Genomic DNA, 25,440 nt, shown 5'->3' on the forward strand with positions numbered 1-25,440 from the left:
TATTAAAATGATGAATGTGTAATAATAAATTCAGTCTAGATTATATTTTTCTTGATACAGCTTATCATAAAATACAGTCTTCTACATTTTTTTTTATGGAGGAAGGGGCCCATGAAGGCAAAAGTTTGAGGGCCTTTAAGAGTCATAAAGACCCCCTACACCAATCATTCAGGCCAAGGACAGTGCGTGTGCATGCGGCGGGTGTGGAATCGCAGCAACTTTCATGTGTGGAGGTTTAGAATTAAAGAGATTGTTATCCACGACTCTCCCATCACCACATACACATACACCACACACAACAAAAAGTGCCAAATAGCACATAACACAAACCGAGGGCATAGGAGTTATATGGTAGAATGTAATTAGAATCAGTCCTCATTCACCTCAGAAGACTTCATTGCAAAAGTGATGATTTGGAGAGTCATCTGGGAAAAACAATGCTGGAGGGGGGAAAAAAAAAAGTAAGAGAGGAAGACATGGAGAATCAACAAATCAACTAGATGTCTTCCTTTTAAATGCCGTGTGTCATTATTTTAACTAGAGGCATCAATTTCCTTACTGCAGCTTGACTACCCTTATTAAGGAATCAGTAATCATATTATTTCCAGCTATAAAGAGATCACTGAACCAATGGTGAATTCATATGATTTTTCAATTCCTCATATGAATTGCTAGTTAAGAAAAGAGAGCATTCCATCCATGCTTCCCAATTGTTTACATCTAGATCTGTGCTTCCTTCAGGATGTTTAGAACCAAGGATTGATTTAGATTTAGTTCTATTTGTACCACCTTTAAAATTTACAAAACATTCTGTTGGGGGCGGAGATGAGTTAAATGTTACCGTGATAGAACCAGCATGGTTTGAACCCTACTCTACCTTGGAAGAAATCTACAGGAACACACAACTAGGAGAAGACATAATATGGTAGGCAAAGATCGCCACCATTCATGGAACATTGATCTGACATTTTCCCATGTTGAAAGAGAAGTTTGAAGAGAGCATGACACTTATCATGACATTTACCTTCCCCAGTAAAAGAAGGTTATCCTGGCTCTGCACATGAGAGACGAGAATAGCCATCAGAAATTAGCCTTTTTGTGGCCAGTTTCCCGCAGGTGCATGTTAAGTTCAGGGTCTGGAATTTATGAGATATATAATTTTTCAGCATATGCAATACTGAATATCATTTCATTTCAAACAGTGTTGCTAAAATGATCTAAATGGCAGGTATTTGCTTACATGTATGTATGTATGAAGAAATATATTCAATACATTCACATTTGTAAACTTGATTGTACTTTGTCTCTCCTTAGAACAGTCATCCTAAAAAAACTGTTTAATCTCCAATATTGTAAATATAAAGTTTGGGGGGAAAATGCATGAAAATGTTAGGGTTGCTATTTTAACTTTCTTGTTTCTGTTTTTTCTCAATTTTTGGCAATAGCATATATTAATTTTACAATCATAACAAAAGGAAGACTGTTATTTAAATTCATATATTAGCTAATTTAGGGTTAGCAGAGATGTCTAGTATTGTAGTCTTTTACTCTTCGCCTAATTTATCTCCGTTTCTTCTGTTTAATATCGTTGATAAAGAGCCTCTGTATTATTGTCGATAGATTAAGAATAATAAAAATAATTTTTAAGTTACAAACTGCAGAGTAGCAGTAATAGAATCTGCAACTAGAAAATTGCTTACAAATGGACTGTGTTGCTCTGAAATTACTTATTTTATTTCATGTGTCCAAAGTAGATCTCAGGGGCTTCCCTGGTGGTACAGTGGTTGGGAATCCGCCTGCCAATGCAGGGGACGTGGGTTCGTGCCCCAGTCCGGGAAGATCCCACATGCCGCGGAGCGGCTAGGTCCGTGAGCCATGGCCGCTGAGCCTGCGCGTCCGGAGCCTATGCTCCACAACGGGAGAGGGCACAACAGTAAGAGGCCCGCAAAAACAACAACAACAACAACAACCAAAAAAAAAAAAAACAACCAAAATAGATCTCAGGAAAATCCTAGTAAAGATGGCATTTCATGGCACTGAGTTAGCATTTAATAATAATTGGAGAGACGCTAAAGCTTATAAGCCTATTAAGATCTACAGAACAGGAAAAATTGTATGTGAAATGTTAGGTTCATTTTCTAAGAAGATAGGAGAAACGAAAACATTTTGTTAGAAATGTGCTCATGAGTGAAGAATGGATGGCTGATTCTTATTGACCATTGCAGACTAAAGAAAATATTTCTCCAAAATATCTGCTTAGATCCATACTGTGCAATTATACTGAGAAGTGGTTGCTGCCCCAAACCTGGGTGATACCATTGGAAACCCTCCATTTAGGGCAGTTGATGAGGGCAGAGTGGAAGAGCCCTCCCACCCCTAACAAAGCTGGATGGAGAGAGAGCAGTGTGGTAGAGAAGGAAGCACACAGGCACACAGGTTCCCGTCTGGGCTGAGCTTTGAGGCCTTGGTCAAATCACACCATCTCTGAGCCTCAAAGCCCAAAAATGTCTAGCAAAGACCGTAATACCTATGCCATAGGGCTCTCATTAGATCAAACAAGTAAAAACATGCAAAACACCCAGCAGAGTGCTCAGCACACAGTAACTTCTCTAAATAGGTTAGATCCTTCCCTGTGAGACAGGCCTAGAGGCCACACCTTCTCATCTGAGGATACCTCATAGCTTCACAGCCTGGTATCCAGCCTGAGAAGATCCTGTGACTTGCAATATTTTCTACTCTGTTTCTTATGTTCTATATTTTAAAAAGAAGAAGAAGAAGAAGTGGGCCAAAATTGAGTTTTCTTAATAAATGTTAGTGTCACTTGCTACACTCTGTGTTTCATTCATTTATGCCTGGTGTTATAATAGAAATTAATTAAAAAGATTATTCGCAAGAATTATTATTTGTTAGAAAAGCTACTATTTTATATATTTCATTTGTGAAGAAACAAAATGATAAAAGAATTTTTTTTTAAATCAAAGAATTGGGCTTCCCTGGTGGCACAGTGGTTGAGAGTCCGCCTGCTGATGCAGGGGACATGGGATCGTGTCCTGGTCCGGGAAGATCCCACATGCTGCGGAGCGGCTAGGCCCGTGAGCCATGGCCCCTGAGCCTGCGCGTCTGGAGCCTGTGCTCCACAATGGGAGAGACCACAACAGTGAGAGGCCCACGTACCGCAAAAAAAAAAAAAAAATCAAAGAATTTTCTACAGCAAATCACAAAAAAAGAGAGATGTTTCCCTTTATGCTGATACTGTTTTCTAAACAGTCAAAAACATCTCAAGAGATTCAATAAGGAAGTGGGCAAAGGTGATTTTGAAGTATTATTTGAAAAGAAATAGGCTGAAATAATTGCTAGAGGGTGTCATAATGCGATAATCAACTGGTAAAGTTTCACTATTCTCTTGTGGCTAGAATGACATATTTAGAAGCATACCGGTTTAATGTAATCTAAATCCATTTATATGCTTGAGTGTGTAGTCAGTGTATATTTCCTTTTTGCTGTCTTCGTGATGTTTCAAATAATAGATTAATATTGACCTTATGGTGTAGTTCTATTTAGAAAATTGAGCTTGAACTATGGATAATTATGTGTATATATTTCTTACAATGTTTTAAGACACTGAATTAAAAAAAAAAAACCTGCACAGTTGAATTACTGTCAGCCCTGAAGAGCTGCTGATAAGCCAAGTTGTATAGTTTCATGAATTGCCAACTCAGTTATCAGACAGGTTCTGAATTCTAGAAGCATTATCCCACAAGGTAAATGGACAAGTCAGAAATGACACAGCTTGATTTTAAGGTACCAGGTGGAGGTGGCAATACAATCTGGGGGAAATCTTGGTTTGATATATGAGTGCATTCACGTGATTTGGCAGTGGTTTTAGACACCATGGAGATGTCACGTGGCCGACCTTCCTGCTCTGTTCTCGGACTATACCACACTTGTGAAACAGTGAGGCTCATGGGGTAATAACTCAAAAGCCAAAAGGCTGTAAAGCAAAAAAGTTGCTAGCAGGCACTAACCTGGGTGTCATGACTCTTTTCAGGTAGTAGGTGTAACCTTGAAGAAAAAGTGGCACTGTCTTCAAAAAAGTGACCTGACCCTGGCTTTGGTGGGTTTTTCTGCAAGAAATAAAAAGCACCGCATGTGTTTATTATACATCCTTTCTAGCTGACCACTGCTTTGTTCTAGAGTTCAGCATGAAAGGACTAATTTTTGTTTTCTTTTGTTTTTGTTTTAGTGAAATGGCATGTCCGTTGCTAATTCTAGCTATTATAGTTGCACATGTGAAAAATACCTATACGTAGTTTATAGATTGGTAGCATTTCAAATAAATGGTATACTGAAATATTGACCTGAAATTTTTTGAGATGCTTATCAATTGATTTTTTTTCTTAGCCCAAGAAAAGAGTCTGAATCATTATTTTTTAAATTTTACCTTGTAACATTAGATATGTTTTAAAAAATATATTAGGAATTTAAATATAAGCATGCCACTTTGTTTATTGCTATATTATTAAACCTCTTGGAGCATGGAAAGAATCCTTCACAAATGATTTTGCTCTTTTGAAAAAAATAAGCTGCAAAAATATTTGTTAAACTATATATAGTCTGTCAATGAGGGTAGCTTATAAAGGTATACTGAGCTTACACTATGTAATGTTTTATCCAAATAATTTTTATATTTTGAAAAAATGTCAAATAGTTTAAAAGTGCCATAAATCTTTTCCCAGAATTCAGAACTGTATGTATCTCTATTTTAGGAAGATGACCTTGCTTCATTAAAGGAAAAACCTGGATCATTATGCACCCTAATTTGTATGCAGTGAATCACTGTTGCCCTTTATTCTTCCAGAATTAAGTTAATCTAAGGATTGTGCCCATATAAACTTTTCAGAACACATAAGAAAATTACCACTGTTATATCTGATGAATAAAATCTCTAATAGTTGATTTTCTATCATAGAAATATCACATTATCATTCAATAATGCTAGTTTTTAAGTTACAAACCAAAGAAACAAACTTTCAGCATTGTAAAGAGATTCACACATTTTTAAATGTAGTAACTATACAGAAAGTTTTTCTTTGTTCCCATAAATAAAAGCTGCCACTCATTACATTTTAGAAAGGCAATGCCTGAAAAAATGGACAATGTTCTGCTTCTTAGAGTCAACCTACTTTTTAAATACTTAAAGCCCTGTGCAAACCAAAGATAATAATGTAATTCTATCCTCTTTAGTTGCATAGAGACTATCAAGATTTATTAACCTCTGGAGTTAATTGTGACCATAGCTCTTAATTCCCTTTCAGACAACGGACCCTCATATGCCCATTTTTGTTTCTTTGCCTATATCTCTGTGTGCTACATTTGTATTTTAAGTAGATTTACAACACAGATATTCACGTGTGCACTTAGTATAAGGTTGTTTTCTCCAGAGAGGCTCTGCCCAGAGACCAAAGAAAATGGAAGGTTTTGTTTTTGAAGTGTTTAAAGATTATTTAATTTTTACATAGTATGAGATGTTGCTAATTGGGTTGGGAAGGTGATATTTTGTTTTTTGTTTTTTTCCCTTATGCCCTATCTACTCTCAAAAATTTAATAATCTGGTAAACTAAAACCCCAGAAAACCAACTTACCCCTTTACAGTCCATAGTTATGCTTGTATAAGGCCAAAAAATTGTAGATATCAGTATATCATTGCCTCTATTATTAATCATCCTTTATTTACACCTGGATTTATGAGATTCTCCAATTAAAAGACATTTCTAAAATTCTATTAAATTTATTTGATCTCAAGAACATTGAGTGTTGCAAATTTTTTTCATACTACCTCCCCCAAATAAACAAGCTGGGTGAATTCCTGTGATGTTAGGCTGCCAAAGAATTTTTAGAGGTTTTATGACATGTTTACTTTTTATGACCAATCCACTCAAAAATGACAGACTCCAGAGATCACCGAGCAGAAGTCCTCTGTGGGAGTGAGACCCTGATCCTAATTCCTAATCCAGACTCCTCACTGCCATTCAAAACACTTAGGGATTATATAGGAATAAGTTTTAAATGAACATAACAGGCAATCTATAATGTTTTTAAATCAATACTATAAAAATTGTCATGTCATGTAAATTGCCTTAAAATATATTATACATATAAAATACTATGTTAAAATTAAATGTAATATGTCAGCTGTAAAGGTGAAAAAGTAGCTAACTAAAAAGTTCACAAATAATCTTTTTTCAGATTTTGTGTGTTTTCTCCTCAGCCAAAAGCCTCAAGATTCACTTGCAGCAGACTACCTCTTCATTTATGTTGGATTGCTCTTTAAACATTAGAATATCTTGTGATAAACAATAAGTTAAAGATTTCTCCTGACACAAGTCATTGTTGATTTCACTGTTATAGGGAAAAGGCTCTAGGGCGGCAGATAAGGCTGTTGCCATGGTGATGAAGGAGATACCGAGGGAGGAGTCTGCTGAAGAAAAGCCCCTCCTTACTATGACATCACAGGTGGGCAGACCCTTAGGGTTCCTGTAGGAAGCTGACATATGTTAATATATCAGATATTGTGATTCTTAACTAGAAAAAAAAAAAACATTAACTCGATCCAATTTTTTTAAAAACACAGTTTCAATGAAACAATTATACAATATAAAATGAAAACCAAAATTGCTAAAAAAAAAAAAGGAAAATTCCATCATTTAGTTACTTATTCGTGGATATTAATTTTCATTACTAAACTTTAGTTAAAAAAAGAAAAAGAAAATATATGTGCAAGTAAAACATGTCGCTTCTTTATAAAGGAGTCTTGTTAACAACTTTGGGAAAGAAATAACAATTAAGCTAACGGTACATTTGAACAACAACCAAAAAAAAAAAATCAAATTCCTATGAATAAATACAACTTATATTGCATACATATGTCAGTTTACCAGTAGAATATCTAAAATTTCTTAAATGTTAAATATATTTATGTTGTGACTATGCATACTACGTATGTCTATACATATTTATGTGGATAACTAATTTACAGGAATGAGCCAGAAGTCCCTGAGTCTCCATGCAGAAAATGGCATTGGTGGCCCCTCTTCCACTTAGTGACCTTGACAACAAAAATATCGTCTCTATTAAAAGCACATGAGGGGCATTTTCAGTATTTATCATAATAAGTATAGAAAAAGATTTGCATTTGTATGCAAAGACACACTGAGAATGAATCCTGTATGTCCTCAGGGACTTTTGAAACACCCTGTAAAATCCACATACATATGTATGTATAATATACTCATCACCACTCTGTGGAACTATCAGTTTTAAATTCTTAAATGCAAAATTACTTACTTGCATTTATCTTATAATTTAGATTAGATTGTTATCTTAAACATCTCTTTTTTTTCTCCATAATGCAATAGTAAATACAGTGATTCAGTTCCAATTATATGAACATGTCTAGATTTAGAAAAATGTCCATTTAAATTCCTCATGAAAGGCATTTATATCAAAAGCTAAATTATGGCAACTTATTTTTAGAATATCATCAGATCACATCCCCAGCTGCTGCCAACATGTGTGGTTTCATTTCATTCTAAACACTATGTTGTAAGTAATGAAAATTATAATAACATATAACATCAAAATTGAATAATAAAAAAGTTATAAAGATTCCCAGGACTTTGGGATAATCTTATGTTGTGAGGTTTTTGTTTTAATCCAAAAGAGGAGATGTTTCTTCCCAATGACACATAGTAACAGTTGGAAAGAAATTTGCTTAATATTTACCAAGGGCTCCATTCTTTACTTAGTTTACATAGTAAAACATACACAGGTTTACATTGATCTCCTGCCTTTGTAGAATCCATATCCAAAATATACAGTCCACAGTTCCTCAGGAGAACGTTATGGGAGGTGAGAACCACTTGGAGTTCTCGGCTAATGGTAGAGCCATATTCATCAGTAGGTAAGACCTATCCAAATTTGCAATTGGCGTAGTTGTGCTGCAGCATATCATTTCAGGACATCACGATTTAGGACAGGCTCTAGTGCCCAAAATTCTTTTTCTTCAAAACCATGCATTGCTATGTGCTTTCCAGTAATTCTTTTCAAATGTCCAAAATTACCACTATAACCTAAACTTTAATTTAAATTTAATGCAAAATAAGAATTTTGATTTTTTTAATTAGAAAAGAAACTGTAATTATTACCATTTTCTCATATTCAGAACATTTGTGTGTACCAAGTTCCTTCTTTAATCCCTGTCTAATGTTGCATTAACTGTTTTTGAGGTAATAGTTACAATTTTACTGCATGAAGATGATACAATGCTTTCTTTGATGCATCATATTCTTGTTGCATAGTGACTAGTTTATGAATCAGCAAATGGAGAGTTCTGATTCATAAAATGCAATGCACCTATTGTATTGATAATCTTATGGAATTAATCCTGTGACAGCTGTGATACAATTATTTCTCAGTCAAATGTGGTTTTATTAGTTGATATACTTTTTCCACTACACACAAGTGGCTTCTTCCCTGCTATGCACCAGTGGCATGCACAAGCCAAAAAGCAGCAGAATGATCTGAAAAAGTGAGTACTTCTCATGGCAACCACAGCATCCAATCTGTGTACCATACCACATTCTTACTCGTTATCTTGTGTGAATGTATTAGTGTCTTGAAACATGTCTGTCCCATGTCTCCTGTAAAGCCCCTGTGACATAGTGCTACATACTGCAGGACACATTGACTCATCTTCATCACTGGTGTGTCGATGCCAGCTGCTCATTCACAGATTCCAGAAATGTCTGAAGCTAATTGCTGCTTTCTCAATAATGTCTTCAGGACAACCATAATTGATAAAATACAGAATAAGTCCTTGAAACACTGAGTCCCTAATTTGTTTAGTAACTGTTCATTCCACAGATTGGTAAGTGTAGAATAGTTTATATTGAAGCATTTTTGTATTATGTGATTATTAGGATCATTTTTAGAGAGATTTAGCCAAGCATACTCCAGTCAAGTCATTTATAGTACCTTGAACAAATTGAACAAAACAGAAGAGTTGGCCAGGTGACCTGAACTCAGAAATTGTCGGACCCCTGAGAATTGCTCTTTTTGTTTCATTTAATTATTAATTCTTTGCTAAACAATGTGTCAAGCTCTTCATAGCAGTTCAAGTTCATGCTGTCCTAGACTAACACTTTAAGTCAAACTTTAAGTCAAACAGTATGGAAACAAATGTGCATTGATGAGAGTTTTGAAGGGAAAAAATATGTGAACCATCAAGTCTTGGAGGAAATAAGAGTTTTTCTAGACCTGTGCTGTTCACTACAGTAGCCGCTAGCCACACGTGGCTATTGAGTGCTTTGTGGATACCCCGTATTGAGATATGCTGTAAGTATGAAATACACACCAAGTTTTGAAGATTTAGTCCAAAGAAAACTAATGTAAACTATCACATTAATAATTTTTATATTGATTACATGTTGAAATGATAATATTTTGGATATATTGGGCTAAATAAAATGTGTTATCAAAATTATTTTCACCTGTTTCTTTTCACTATCTTTAAAGTGGCTACTAGAAAATTTAAAATTACCAGGCTCTCGGTATATTTCCATTGAACAGTACTACTCTAGACTGTAATGGTATAAATAAATCCAGTTTGAGGCTAGAAGGGAAAACTATGTGCCAGAAGATTGAGCATATCATAGAAAAATTTTTATTCTTCTTTATGAGAATGAAATGGCTCTATGGAATATTTTTCTCTCATAAGGAACCTTCAGAAATTTTCATTTTAACCACCTCCCCTGGTACTTTTGTAAGTAAGGAATAGCCCATTCATTTTTTGCTATAGAGCACAGTGTCTTAAAACTATGTGTTCCAGACCTCTTCTTGTCAAGGGAATTTTTTTTTTAACTCAGGCTTTGTTTTTCTATCTGTCCCCACCCCTTATAGTTTGATACTGATTTAATATTGTGTCTGATAAAGATAAAAAAGTAATGTCCTTGATTGGAAAAACATTCACAAGGCTGCTAAATACAGTCTTGTTTGGGTTTTCTGTTACTAACTTGAAACAATTGCTTTAATTATATTCTCCTTCCTGCCTTGATGTTAGTACTATCCAAGCTGTAAACAATAATATTTGTTCATTTCCCCATGAATAGATTCACATTTTTATGTCTAACTATCCTGTCAGGAAAATATTTGTTGTCAGTTGGTTGACATTTAGATCACGTCAAAGAGTTGAAAATTATCACATGGTTATCCTTTACAGGAAGATCCACTGAGACCCATATAAAGAACTGGGGGATGGGGCAGTGCCATTAGTACTATTAGCTCATAAGAAATTAATTCAGTCGGGTGGCAGAATTACCATGACAAAGCCTTCAAAGGCTGAATACTAAGGGGTGCATAGTAATGTTTCAGTTGTTTCCTCTTTTCAATGGATTGAGTCAGTCAACTTAGTTTTAATATGGTGACTATTTTGATGGGCTTTGCACACGTTTCTAAACTTGGATAGGACTAATAAAGCCATAAACAGTTTAATTATAAAATTATGAATGAAAACCTACTTAACCAATGACATATATTGTACTTTTAATCAAGAGAGTGCAAATAATAAAGGAATTTTCAAAATGCATAAAGATATGTCTATTGAAAGCATATTTGTGTTTTTATTTATATAAAAACAATCTTATTTTTTCTATTATTTAGATGAGATAAAAAGACTGGTATATTTTTACAAACTTTTTAATCAACATTACAAATACGAGATATTTGTCAACTGTTTTTTAGCTTATTCGCTTCAGTGTTTTAACTTTTAAAATTATTCTTTAAGTACTAAAATGTTTCAAAATAAAAACAATATTTTACTTTAAACTAAAACAATAGATTGAGATCATCAATCTGAAGTGTAAAATTATAGAATCAGTTATTATCCTATACAGACCTTGTTTTCTCACCTAAAATGTATTTTGGTTTGGAGTTAATAGTGATATGAGCTATCACAAACTTTAGCTCTATATTTTTTAATGAAACACCTAAACAATATATTGTTTAAAGATAAATAAACTTAGACTTAAGTTACAAAAAAAGCTATCTTTAATGCACTGGAGCCTAAGTAGCAGTCAGTATTTAAAAACAAAATACTCTCCTTTCATCTTGGTTAAATATTCAGCTTAGATCATATAATAATTTAATTTTTTAACATTTAAATTAAGTAAATTCAAGTTGAACTAAGGCAAATGTATTTTTAGACAAAGTTTTAAAACAGACAATAATTCATTAAAGGTGGATGATATTGTCTGCATTCTGCTCAACACTAAACACAGTATTGATATAAAATAAGAAGCAATTTTGTCCTGTGGTGGCTACTATTAGCCACATCAACTGACCGGTCTGACTAAGTCATAAGTAAATTGAAGGCATTTGATTGAATATTTCATTTACAACCTGTGATTACAAGGAAGGTGTAAAGGATCAATAGTCTTGAATTCTGAGTGACAAGAAGCTCCTACATGCGAGTTCTCACCTGTCTTCTTACTTCTGCTGCTTCCTTTCATTTCCATGTCCATTGACTGTGTAAGGGCTTTGTCTCAGAATCTCCAAATTTGAATCTCTGATTTAAAATCTCTGAGTGAGGTAGTGGTGTTATTTCTTGCACCACTGGCTTCCCACTTGCATTGGTCCATGTCCTGCTTCCAAAGATGGAATGAGGCAGTTCCATGCCTTTATTTCAATTTTTCTCGTTAGGCATTCATTCTTGGCATTTTTGACTTCTTGGTAGAAGCCTTGCATTTGGGAATGTTCCTTTAGATACCTCTAGGTTTCCAAGCATTTCAATGATGTGACAGTGGGGGAAAATGGACTTAGATTTGTGGTTTAAAATTTGCCAGGAATTTAGTAAACATTTCTGAGGACCACTGGCCTATGAGTTGATCAAACCCCATATGAAATTGAGGATGCCCATGCAATCATTCTTTTATACAATTCACCATTCAATTGGACTGTATAAAATCAGTCAACATTTATTAAACTGCCACTATGAGATACAAAAATTAATTGGATAAGGTCTCTACCTTCAAAGAGATCACAGTCTAGTGGGAGGAAACAGGTGAAACTAAGGTTATAAAATTGGGTAAAGCATGGGAACGCAGAGATGTTGTAAGGCACTTGCCGCCTAGAGCTGAAGAAGGTTCCCAGACAATGTATCAATAGAACGGGGTCCTGAAAGAGAAATAAGAATCTGTCACCATTAGAAAGGCCTTTGAACTAATCTAAATATTGAGAAGAGGACAAAGAAGGATAATAAAAGAAAATTTTAAATGTAAAGTTGAAATAAAGGCCTTAGCAACTAATGAAGTGGGTCATTTTAACTTAGTTAAGATCATCTGATTGGACCAAAATTGCAATCACTCCCACTCAGTTATTCAAAAAAAAAATTGGAAACCTTTTGACTCACCTTTTGTTATTTTTATAACATCAATGTACTCTGTGCCAGAAGGATGAAATGAGGTAAGTTCATAAAGTATTTTCAAACTGAAGGAAGTAATTCTAAAATGAAGTGAATAAGCTCTATCCTACCAATGAATAAAGACAGAATAAATGGCATACAATTTGGGAGTAAAGCTTAGGGGAACTATTTGGGGGATTCAGTTCAGTTTGCAATATTACTTTATGACCTAAAAGGTTTGCTTATTCTCAAGTCACCATAGGAAAACCATAAATTTGTTTGAAAATCAGGAGGGAGGCATGTGAAAAGCCATTCTTATCTATACAAGTAAAAATAAAATGGGACTTAGTAGGGCTAAAATAATGATTCTTAAATTCATCTGACTGAAGATACAGTTCAAAATTGGACTGTTTGAGATAGATATTTTTATATCTTCAGTTTCTGCAAAGTCACTGTCCCATTTGGTAGCCATTTATTGAGCCCCTCTTATATGAAAACATTCTATTAGAAGTTGTGAAGGATATAAATATGAGTAAGACATAGCCTCTTACCTCAGAGTTAATAACAAAAGATTTTTTTCATGATATCTCCTATTTCATCTTCCATATCTCAATCAAAACCCAAAAACCTTCAGTTCCCAAATGACCTTTCCATGCTATCTGAAATCTGGCCTTTCATCCTCTTCACCCTTGAGCCCTGCCACTATCCCCACTCCAATCTCATCATTTCCCAACAGCTAAACGGTGCTCTAGCTTGAAAAGCACAGACTCAGAAAGTAATGTGAAGTTTCCTCTTTGATTTGTATCTATGGAAGAAAGTCACAGGAACAGCTCAGTTATGGGAACGGGACAGACATGTTATGGGAACACCTCCAGTCCAGGGGTGAAGTGTGGTCACAAATAAGACAGTAGGTGTGGAAAAGACCTTATGAGGAGAAGCCACAACTTAGTCTTGGGCTCTCTAGGGTCTCTCTGAATAACCTCCTCTTTGGTATTCTTTTCTTCCTATGCTGAGAAAATCTGAGTGCTAGAAGTGCTTTCCCTAGAAAATAAGTCTTTGGTTTGAATGAGGAGAGAGACTCAAAAAAAAAAAAATCCTATTACCTCTGATAAAGCAGACTTGCCTAAAAGGATAGGCCTTTCAATTAATTGTGGCTGTCCTTTGTTTTTCCATTTAGATATTTATGTGGAAAGGTCTTACTTTCTAGAATTCTTTTATCAAATTTAGACTAATTTTTCAGTGTTTGCAATTAAAAATATCTACAGAAATCTAATACCCTGGTCTTCTAAAACCATAGGTAATCTAGGTCTATTCTACACACCTACTCACAGAGCTATGACTTGGAAATAAATTATTAGTCCTTTTATTTGCAAAGGAATTTAATTGTATCCAAAGTAAAGAAAAAGTATAAGGGGGCTTTTGTGGAATATAAATCATAGGTACCTTTTACATAATAATGGATATTTCTCAAGACCAGGACTAAGAGAATAAATTTTCTTAGTTATCTATCAATAACATCAGACTTCTTCAGAGAAATAATGGCTAACAAAAAGAGTTATGACATCACACACATGTCATACGTATTTTAAAACTGAAGTTGTATTGGTTGTATTGAGTTTTTGCGCCTTTTTCACTTTAGCCTAGGTCAATAAGACCTAGTAGTCAGAATGCACAACTTAATAAATGTAAGCCTGTTACAATAAATTCTATGAGTATAGTGTGGTGCCATATTTGATGGTGACCTTCATCTTTCATGATGTTTATAGCACAGCAGAATCCATCTCTCCCTTGACAGCTGTGAGAATGACACAGCCTGGAGGTAGACATTGTTGCTACATCAAGACCACATCACCATGGTGATATCATACTAGATGGGTTCAATATGCTAAGCATATATGGCTAAAAGGGCAAGTTCTCCCAAGAAATACACATTAATGTATGAGTCTTTAAGAAACTGCATAAACACAGTTTTTACATGAGCTACCTATAAATGAAAAACAGATCCCAGAAAACTAATCACATTTTCCGAAGAGCTGGCATAAACCATGGCATTTACAAAACTTCTAATATATTTTATCCCCAAAACATGAGAAGCTCATAGTCCCTCAACATTAAAAAATATTTCAATATAAATAGGATGGGTGATACCCAAGAATGTTCAAATTCAGAAAACAAAATGCAAAGAAACTCAAGAGTTTTGTTCATGGATTAAAGGAGCATCCCAAAAAATAGGTTACAACCAAAACAGACCTCAGATAATTTAGAGAAATCTGTGAGTCTTTATACATAGTAACACTAAAACTTATAATTGAAAATTTTTCTATCTCTATAACTTGAACATTAAAAGAAAATGAGCATTGTTAATGCTTAGAACCCTCGATAACATGTACAAATTAATATGAGTGAAATTAAAGTGCCAACTCTATCTCAAAATCTTAGACTTCAGTGAAGATCTGAGATTTATCCATGTTAAGATAATAGCATGAATGTGTAAAAGTACCAAAGGTGCCTCTTGGTTTTCAGTCCCCGAATAATCACTAATGCTTCCATATTCCTCCTTCACCAATAATAGAATTGCATTTTTTCTTCCCATATTTACCATTATTTAGGTCTCTTGTCAGGGTCCATAAGCTCTAAGCTATAATACCACTAACATTGCCAGAGAAATAATGAAGTGAAAGTGAGTCATAGAAAATATTTTGATTTGGTAATACTTCAAAACACTTCATTTGTTATTTTATGTGTCTCTTAAAATACAGCCTTGCAAATAAGTATTTTAAAATCTAGAGATTTTTTGGCACATCTTTTTCCTATAGCGAGTAGAAAACTAGATGACTGTGCCCATTTTAAGAAAGGCCAATATAAAAACTCCCGAAAAACTAAGACAGTTCTTTTAGGGACTAACCACTTGTGTTATCTTAAGTGTAATTTTCCACTTACCCTTAGAAACAGAACTTAAGGATGTTTGGATTCAAAGAGGTGCAGAATAACTGAAAGTAAATAGTTGGCTGCCACTGATAATGAGAACTAATAAAAATCAAACTGAAAGATTTCTGAAATTAGAGAACGAGCCAATGGGGAGATATAATTGAATTGACAGAAATCTCTTTTACCTACAGATTTTCACAAACATATATACCGGATACCTGTACAGTTAACAATACTTCCTACTCTCTCAAAATACTTGTTATGCACTACAAAAGCATTCCAAGGAAATGTAAGGAAGGGCGTGTGCCTTTAGGTGACTTGAGCTTTTTAAGAGAGAGAGAGAAAGAGCATTTATCCATGCACACGGATCTCTGTGTGTGTGCGTGCTGTTACTACATAGCAATGACTGACCAGTCCTAAACAGAATGTGTCACGTCAGGGTCTGAAGCCATGGTTCCAGGTCTCAGTGAGAGCTTTTTGTCCAGATGAAGAGTGAGATTGGCCCTTAGGAACTGTGATTCAATAGGTGTCATATTCTACATACTGAAATTAGAGGATAATTCCAAAACCGTTCTAGGAGGAGAAAAAAAGCTTGAGGTTTGAAAACTGAAGTTGGCTGCATCAAAAATATGACAGTGCTGAAAGGCTCATTCCACACCCCCTGATTTTGTTTCCTTTCTTGCCTCTCCCCTATTCCTTATTGATTGATTTATTTTTTGGTAGGCTTGCTATTCTCATTTTGTTGCAAGGCTGCATTTTAATTCATCTGATTCTGCAATTGGACAAAGTCCTTTGACACCTGTGTTCATTTGTTCCCAGCTGGTGAATGAACAGCAAGAGAGCAGACCCCTCCTGAGTCCCTCCATCGATGATTTTCTCTGTGAAACCAAATCGGAGGCAATAGCAAGGCCAGTAACGTCCAACACTGCCGGTAATTCTTTCACTTTTAACTTATCCTCAAGTGGAGTCAATTTTCATGATAGAAAAATGCACATTTTCTTTCCACAATGCATTTTAAGTGGAGAATAATGTTTGCAAACAAATGAAATTTTAGAGTATATACTGTTCAATATAAACCAATAGATTGCTTTTCTTTATAATATAAGAAACGCCAATGGATATTATCCAACCAATTTTGAAAACATTAGAGTACCACTATTAGCAATGAATCATTTTTCAATGCCAATTTTCATATGTACATCTTTGCGTCTCAAGTCACATCATATAGGAATTCTTTAAAACAAAAGCATCTCTTTCAGAGTAAGGTTTTTCAAGTTCTGGCTGGAAATATTTTGTATGACAAAAGTCCAGTAAAATAAAAATATAGGCAACCCCTTCAAGTGGATTGAAATCACAATTAAAATGTCCTAGAGACTTGGGATATTATCGAGACAATTTTATTTTTTTGTCATATAAATGGATTAGTTGCTCCTTCTTACAACAATTTATTTGAACATTGTTCAGGAATTAAATATAATCAAACAGTAAGCTATCTGTATAGGGACTAATAAGTTGTCATCCACTGAGTGAATGCAGGATACCAGTGTATCAATCACACCTTCTCCAGCATCCTCTGCACTTAAATTCTCACTAATTCGAAAACTAAGTCACTTAGGTACAGCCCACTCTGAGGCCACAATGGAAGATTTGACTCAAAAGCTACTTGTCGCCTTCTGGATCAGCGGCAGCCTTTCTGCATTGGTTTCATTCAGTCAACATTCACACTCAAAGGCATGTTGTTCAAATAAGAATGAAAGAATGATGTCCAGAATCAAACAACAAAGGTTATATTGGATTGCAGGAGAGAATTTAATGGGGGAAGGAGAGGATAATTATATACTGTCTTGTTAAAGTTCGTTTCATTTCCCCATCATGTCCTCAGCCTGCTGCTTCCTGGCATAGTTTTATTATACTTTTAAGTAAGTGAAGGAAATCACAGGTGAAGGAAATTGTGATTTTTAAGAAACGCTAAAAATTACAACAATAAGAGTAACTAACACAAGATAGAGGCACTTTATGTGGGAGTGTAGTCTACAGTCTCTGGAGTTAAACTTTGTGAATTCCAACCCCAACTCTGCCACTTAGCAACTCTGTGTCCTTGAGCAAGTTGCATAAGTTAGTCTATTTCCTCATCTGTCTAATAGTAGTAAGATCTATATCTCATAGGTTACTTGGGAAGATTAAATGAAGCAATCTATGTAAGTGCTAACACACCAAAGCAATCATTTTCTAAATTCAACTACCACTTTGAGTAATCAAGCAAATAAAATTGTACTTGGTACATTTTAGGCAGGAAATGAAACAAGTTCGGATCCTGTCAGATCAGTTTCATCCTCCTTACCTATTGAAACTGGAGCTCACCCCTCCAAAACTGAGCTACCCCCAGAAAAATACAGAGGAGCCTTGTGTCTCTAATTGCAGGAAAATCCATGAAAATGGGGTACACTGAGAAATTCCCACTGTTCTAAGAAAAAGCTGCGAAGCATAATTCTCAGATCTTGATTCCAGTACCCTCTACAACTCTCAGGAAGGATAGAACCAAGTCACATAGGAAGGGCTCACCAGAGAGAGCAACATAATATCCAACTCAAAAGCTGCTTTTCACCTTGATTTTTCTAGCATATAACAGAGAGAACTGTGAAATACTGGAGGAAATTACATATTCAAAAGAATATGTAATTTCTTGCAATCCCAGTACCTAGGGTATTGCCTTCTGTATTAGTTTCCTAGGCCTGCCATGACAAAATGCCACAAAATGAGTGGATTAGACAACAGAGATTTATTGCCTCACAATTCTAGAAGCTAGAAGTCCAAAATCAGGGTGTCAGCAGGACCATGCTTCCTCTGAAGGTGCTTGGGAAGGATCTGTTCCAGGCCTCTCTCCTGGTTTCTGGTAGCTCCGTGACTTGTGGAAGCATAACTCTAATCTTCACATGACATGTGTGCATGTCTCCCAGTATGCATGTCAGTCTCTGTGTCCAAATTTCCTCTCTTTATTACCACCCTACTCCAATCTGACTCATCTTAACTAATTACACCTCCATTGACCCTATTTCTAAATAAAGTTACATTCTGAGGTACTGGGGGTTAAAACTTCAACATATGAGTTTTGGGGGACACATTTCAATCCATAACACCCTCCAAAGTAAGAGGTCAGGAAAAATGGTATGTTGAGACTATGGGTTTTTCATTGCTTGGCCTCAGCATTCAGTGCATCTGGGTCACACAGATTTTTATCTTTAAGGAAGACTCTCATTTGATAGTATGTTTTTTTTAATCTTAAAAATATATGTCTGGGGGGGCTTCCCTGGTGGCGCAGTGGTTAAGAATCCACCTGCCAATGCAGGGGACATGGCTTCAAGCCCTGGTCCGGGAAGATCTCACATGCTGCGGAGCAACTAAGCCCGTGTGCCACAACTACTGAGCTTGCGCTCTAGAGTCCATGAGCCACAACTACTGAGCCCATGTGCCTAGAGCCCGTGCTCCGCAACAAGAGAAGCCACTGCAATGAGAAGCCCGCACACTGCAACGAAGAGTAGCCCGCACTTGCCACAACTAGAGAAAGCCCACACGCAGCAACGAAGACCCAACGCAGCCAAAAATAAATAAATAAATATTTATATATGTATGTCAGGGGGACCCTCAAGATGGCAGAGGAGTAAGACATGGAGATCACCTTTCTCCCCACAAATACATCAAAAATACATCTACATATGGAACAACTCCTAAAAAACACCTACTGAGTGCTGGCAGAAGACCTCAGACTTCCCAAAAGGCAAGAAACTCCCCGCATACCTGGGTAGGGTGAAAGAAAAAAGAAAACACAGAGACAAAAGAATAGGAACGGGACCTGCACCTCTGGGAGGGTGCTGTGAAGGAGGAAATGTTTCCACACATTAGGAATCCCCTTCACTGGCAGAGACGGCGGGTGGGCAGGGGGGAAGCTTTGGAGCCATGGAGGAGAGCACAGCAACACAGGTGCAGAGGGCAAAGCGGAGGGATTCCTGCACAGAGGATCAGTGCCAACCAGCACTCAGCAGCCTGAGAGGCTTGTCTGCTCACCTGCCAGGGAGGGCGGTGTCTGGGAGCTGAGGCTCGGGCCTTGGAGGTCAGATCCCAGGGAGAGGACTGGGGTTGGCTGCGTGAACACAGCCTGAAGGGGGTTAGTGCGCCACAGCTAGCCGGGAGGGAGTCTGTGGAAAAAGTCTGGAACTGCCCAAGAGGAAAGAGACCATTGTTTCAGGGTGTGCGAGGAGAGGGGATTCAGCGCACCGCCTAAACAAGCTCCAGAGATGGGCGTGAGCTGCAGCTATCAGCATGGACACCAGAGACGGGCATGAAATGCTAAGGCTGCTGATACAGCCGCCAAGAAGCCTATGTGCAAGCACAGGTCACTATCCACACCGCCCCTCCGGGGAGCCTGTGCAGCCCACCACTGCCAGGGTCCTGTGATCCAGGGACAACTTCCCTAGGAGAACACATGGCGCACCTCAGGCTGTTGCAACGTCACACCAGCCTCTGCCAACACAGGCTTGCACCACATTCTGTACCCCTCCATACCCCCAGCCTGAATGAGCCAGAGCCCCCTGGCTGCTACTTAACCCCATCCTGTGTGAGTGAAGAACAGACACCCTGAGGAGACCTACATGCATAGGTGGGGCCAGATCCAAAGCTGAATCCCGGAGCTGTGGAAACAAAGAAGACAAAGGGAAATCTCCCCCAGCAGCCAGCCTCAGGAGCAGTGGATTAAATCTCCACAATCAACTTGATGTACCCTGGATCTGTGGAATACCTGAATAGACAACGAATCATCCCAAAATTGAGGCGGTGGACTTTGTGAACAACTGTAGACTTGGGGTTTGCTTTCTGCATCTAATTTGTTTCTGGTTGTATGTTTATCTTAGTTTAGTATTTAGAGCTTATTATCATTGGTAAATTTGTTTATTGATTTCATTGCTCTCTTCCCTTTTTTTAAAATATATATATTATTTTGCTTTTTCTCTTTTTGTGAGGTTGTATGTATATGTTTCTTTGTGTGATTTTGTCTGTATAGCTTTGCTTTTACCATTTGTCCTAGGGTTCTGTCGGTCTGTTATTTTTTTGTTTTTTTTCTTTTTAGTATACTTTTTAGTGCTTGCTTTCATTGGTGGATTTTTTATTAGTTTGGTTGCTCTCTTCTTTCTTTCTTTTTTTAATTACTTTTTTATATTTAACAATTTTTTAATTTTAATAACGTTATTTTATTTTATTTTTTCTTTCTTTTTCTTCTCCCTTTTCTTCTGAGCCATGTGGCTGACAGGGTCTTGGTGCTCCAGCCAGGTGTCAGGCCTGAGTCTCTGAGGTGGGAGAGCTGAGTTCAGGACATTGGTCCACAAGAGACCTCCCGGCTCCATGTAATATCAAATAGCAAAAGCTCTCCCAGAGATCTCCATCTCAGCGATAAGACTCAGCTCCACTCAGTGACCAGCAACCTGCAGTGCTGGACACCCCATGCCAAACAACTAGCAAGGCAGGAACAAAACCCCACCCATTAGCAGAGAGGCTGCCTAAAATCATAATAAGTTCACAGACACCCCAAAACACACCACCGGATGTGGTCCTGCCAACCAGAAAGACAAGATCCAACCTCATCTACCAGAACACAGGCACCAGTCCCCTCCACCAGGAAGCCTACACAACCCACTGAGACAACCTTACCCACTGGTGGCAGACAACAAAGACAGTGGGAACTACAAACCTGCAGCCTGCGAAAAGGAGACCCCAAATGCAGTAAGTTAAGCAAAATAAGAAGACAGACAAATACACAGCAGATGAAGGAGCAAGGTAAAAACCCACCAGACCAAACAAATGAAGAGGAAATAGGCAGTCTACCTGAAAAAGAATTCAGAGTAATGATAGTAAAGATGATCGAAAATCTTGGAAATAGAATGGAGAAAATACAAGAAGGGTTTAACAAGGACCTAGAAGAACTAAATAGCAAACAAACAATGATGAACAACACAATAAGTGAAATTAAAAATTCTCTAGAAGGAATTAATAACAGAATAAGTGAGGCAGAAGAACAGATAAGTAACCTGGAAGACAAAATACTGGAAATAACTACCACAGAGCAGAATAAAGAAAACATAATGAAAAGAATTGAGGACAATAGGGAGGATGGGAGGGAGGGAGACGCAAGAGGGAAGAGATATGGGGACATATGTATATGCGTAACTGATTCACTTTGTTATAAAGCAGAAATGAACACACCATTGTAAAGCAATTATACTCCAATAAAGATGTTTAAAAAAAAATTGAGGACAGACTCAGAGACCGCTGGGACAACACTAAACACACCAACGTTCGAATTATAGGGGTCCCAGAAGAATAAGAGAAGAAGAAAGGGACTGAAAAAATATTTGGAGAGATTATAGTTGAAAACTTCCCTAAAGTGAGAAAGGAAATGGTCAGTCAAGTCCAGGAAGCACAAAGAGTCCCATACAAGATAAATCCAAGGAGAAACACACAAAGACACATATTAATCAAACTATCAAAAATTAGGGGCTGCCCTGGTGGTGCAGTGGTTGAGAGTCCGCCTGCCGTTGCAGGGGACACGGGTTCATGCCCCGGTCCGGGAGGATCCCACATGCCGCGGAGAGGCTGGGCCTGTGAGCCATGGCTGCTGAGCCTGTGTGTCCAGAGCCTGTGCTCCACAATGGGAGAGGCCACAATGGTGAGAGGCCTGCATACCACAAAAAAAAATAAATAAATAAAATAAAATGAAAAAATATTAAAAGCACCAAGGGAAAAGCAACAAATAACATATAAGGGAATCCTCATAAGGTTAACAGCTGAGTTCTCAGCAGAAACCCTGCAAGCCAGAAGGGTGTGGCAGGACATATTTAAAATGAAGAAAGGGAAAAACCTACAACCAAAATTACTCTACCCAGCAAGGATCTCATTCAGATTCGACGGAGAAATTAAAACCTTTACAGACAAGCAAAAGCTAAGAGAATTCAGCACCACCAAACCAGCTTTACAACAAATGCTAAAGGAACTTCTCTAGACAGGAAACACAAGACAAGGAAAAGACCTACAATAACAAACCCAAAGCAATTAAGAAAATGGTAATAGGAATATACATACCGATAATTACCTTAAATGTAAATGGATTAAATGCTCCAACCAAAAGACATAGACTGGCTGAATGGATACAAAAAAAAGACCTGTATATATGCTGTCTACAAGAGACCCACGTCAGACTTAGGGACACATTACAGACTAAAAGTGAGAGGATGGAAAAAGATATTCCATACAAATGGAAATCAAAAGAAACCTGGAGTAGCAATTCTCATATCCAACAAAATAGACTTTAAAATAAAAATGTTATAAGAGACAAAGAAGGACACTACATAGTGATCAAGGGATCAATCCATGAAGAAGATATAACAATTGTAAATATTTATGCACCCAACATAGGAGAACCTCAATACATAAGGCAAATGTTAACAGCCATAAAAGGGGAAATCGACAGTAACACAATAATAGTAGGGGACTTCAACACCCCACTTTCACCAATGGACAGATCATCCAAAATGAAAATAAATAAGGAAACACAAACTTTAAATGATATGTAAAACAACATGGACTTAATTCATATTTATAGGACATTCCATCCAAAAACGAGAATACGCTTTCATCTGAAGTGCTCATGGAACATTCTCTAGGATAGATCATATCATGGGTCACAAATAATGCCTTGGTAAAATTAAGAAAATTGAAATCGTACCAAGTATCTTTTCCAACCACAATGCTCTGAGACTAGATATCAATTACAGGAAAAAATCTGTAAAAAATACAAACACATGGAGGCTAAACAATACACTACTTAATAACCAAGAGATCACTGAAGAAATCAAAAAATACCTAGAAACAAATGACAATGAATATAGGACGACACCAAACCTATGGGATTCAGCAAAAGCATTCTAAGAGGGAAATTTATAGCAGTACAATCCTACCTCAAGAAACAAGAAACATCTCAAATAAACAACCTAACCTTACACCTAAAGCAATTAGAGAAAGAAGACAAATAAACCCAACGTTAGCAGAAGGAAAGAAATCATAAAGATCAGATCAGAAAGAAATGAAAAAGAAATGAAGGAAACAATAGCAAAGATCAATAAAACTAAAAGCTGGTTCTTTGAGAAGATAAACAATATTAATAAACTGTTAGCCAGACTCATCAAGAAAAAGAGGGAGAGGACTCAAATCAATAAACTTAGAAATGAAAAAGGAGAAGTTACAACAGACACCACAGAAATACAAAGCATGCTAAGAGACTACTACAAGCAACTCTATGCCAATAACATGGACAACCTGGAAGAAATGGACAAATTCTTAGAAAAGCACAACCTTCCGAGACTGAACCAGGAAGAAATAGAAAATATAAACAGACCAATCACAAGCACTGAAGTTGAGACTGTGATTAAAAATCTTCCAACAAACAAAAGCCCGGGACCAGTTGACTTCACAGGCGAATTCTATCAAACATTTAGAGAACAGCTAACACCTATCCTTCTCAAACTCTTCCAAAGTATAGCAGAGGGAGGAACACTCCCAAACTCATTCTACGAGGCCACCATCACCCTGATACCAAAACCAGACAAAGATGTCACAAAGAAAGAAAGCTACAGGCCAATAACACTGAGGAACATAGATGCAAAAATCCTCAACAAAATACTAGCAAACAGAATCCAACAGCACATTAAAAGGATCATACACCATGATCAAGTGGGGTTTATCCCAGGAATGCAAAGATTCTTCAGTATATGCAAATCAATCAATGTGATACACCATATTAACAAATTGAAGGAGAAAAATCACATGATCATCTCAATTGATGCAGAAATAGCTTTTGACAAAATTCAACACATATTTAAAATAAAATCCTCCAGAAAGTGGGCATAGAGGGAACTTACCTCACCTAATAAAGGCCATATATGACAAACCCACAGCCAACGTCGTTCTCAGTGGTGAAAAATGGAAACCATTTCTGCTAAGATCAGGAACAAGACAAGGTTGCCCACTCTGCCGCTATTATTCAACATAGTTTTTGAAGTTTTAGCCACAGCAATCAGATAAGAAAAAGAAATAAAAGGAATCCAAATCAGAAAAGGAGAAGTAAAACTGTCACTGTTTGTAGATGACATGGTACTATACATAGAGAATCCTAAAGATGCTACCAGAAAACTACTACAGCTAATCAATGAATTTGGTAAAGTAGCTGGATACAAAATTAACGCACAGAATTCTCTTGCATTCCTATACACTAATGATAAAAAAATATGCAAGAGAAAATAAGGAAACACTCCCATTTACCATTGCAACAAAAAAAATAAAATACCTAGGAATGAACCTACCTAGGGAGACAAAAGACCTGTATGCAGAAAACTATAAGACATTGATGAAAGAAATTAAAGATGATACAAACAGGTGGAGAGTTATACCATGTTCTTGGAAGAATCAACATTGTGAAAATGACTGTACTACCCAAAGCAATCTATAGATTCATTACAATCCCTATCAAACTACCGATGGCATTTTTCACAGAACTAGAACAAAAAATTTCACAATTTGTATGGAAACACAAAAGACCCCAAATAGCCAAAGCAATCTTGAAAAAGAAAAATGGAGCTGGAGGAATCAGTCTCCTGGATTTCAGACTACACTACAAAGCTACAGTAATCAATACAGTATGGTACTGGCACAAAAACAGAAATATAGATCAATGGAACAAGATAGAAAGCCCAGAGATAAACCCACACACATATGGTCAACTTACTTTTGATAAAGGACGCAAGAATATACAATAGAGAAAAGACAGCCTTTTCAGTAAGTGGTGCTGGGAAAACTGGACAGCTACATGTAAAAGAATGAAACTAGAACACTCCCTAACACCATACACAAAAATAAACTCAAAATGGATTAAAGACCTAAATGTAAGGCCACACACTACAAAACTCTTAGAGGAATACATAGGCAGAGCACTCTATGACATAAATCACAGCAAGCTCCTT

At 36.7% G+C, this 25,440-nt stretch overlaps 1 protein-coding gene across 8 annotated transcripts in view; it reads left to right on the forward strand.

The window, feature by feature from the left end:
- The window catches only part of PEX5L (peroxisomal biogenesis factor 5 like), a 250,634-nt gene that overhangs the window by 134,329 nt on the left and 90,865 nt on the right, over positions 1–25,440 (forward strand). For 5 of the 8 annotated variants that reach the window (XM_060011086.1, XM_060011081.1, XM_060011082.1 and 2 more), the window contains 2 exons: positions 6,409–6,513; positions 16,202–16,313. In XM_060011086.1, coding sequence (XP_059867069.1) covers positions 6,409–6,513; positions 16,202–16,313 — 217 coding nt within the window. The remainder of the gene's footprint in view (positions 1–6,408; positions 6,514–16,201; positions 16,314–25,440) is intronic. The other 3 variants (XM_060011088.1, XM_060011084.1, XM_060011085.1) reach the window with 1 other exon arrangement.

This window comes from Delphinus delphis, chromosome 4 (assembly GCF_949987515.2).
Source record: "Delphinus delphis chromosome 4, mDelDel1.2, whole genome shotgun sequence".
NCBI classification, from domain to species: Eukaryota; Metazoa; Chordata; class Mammalia; order Artiodactyla; family Delphinidae; genus Delphinus; species Delphinus delphis.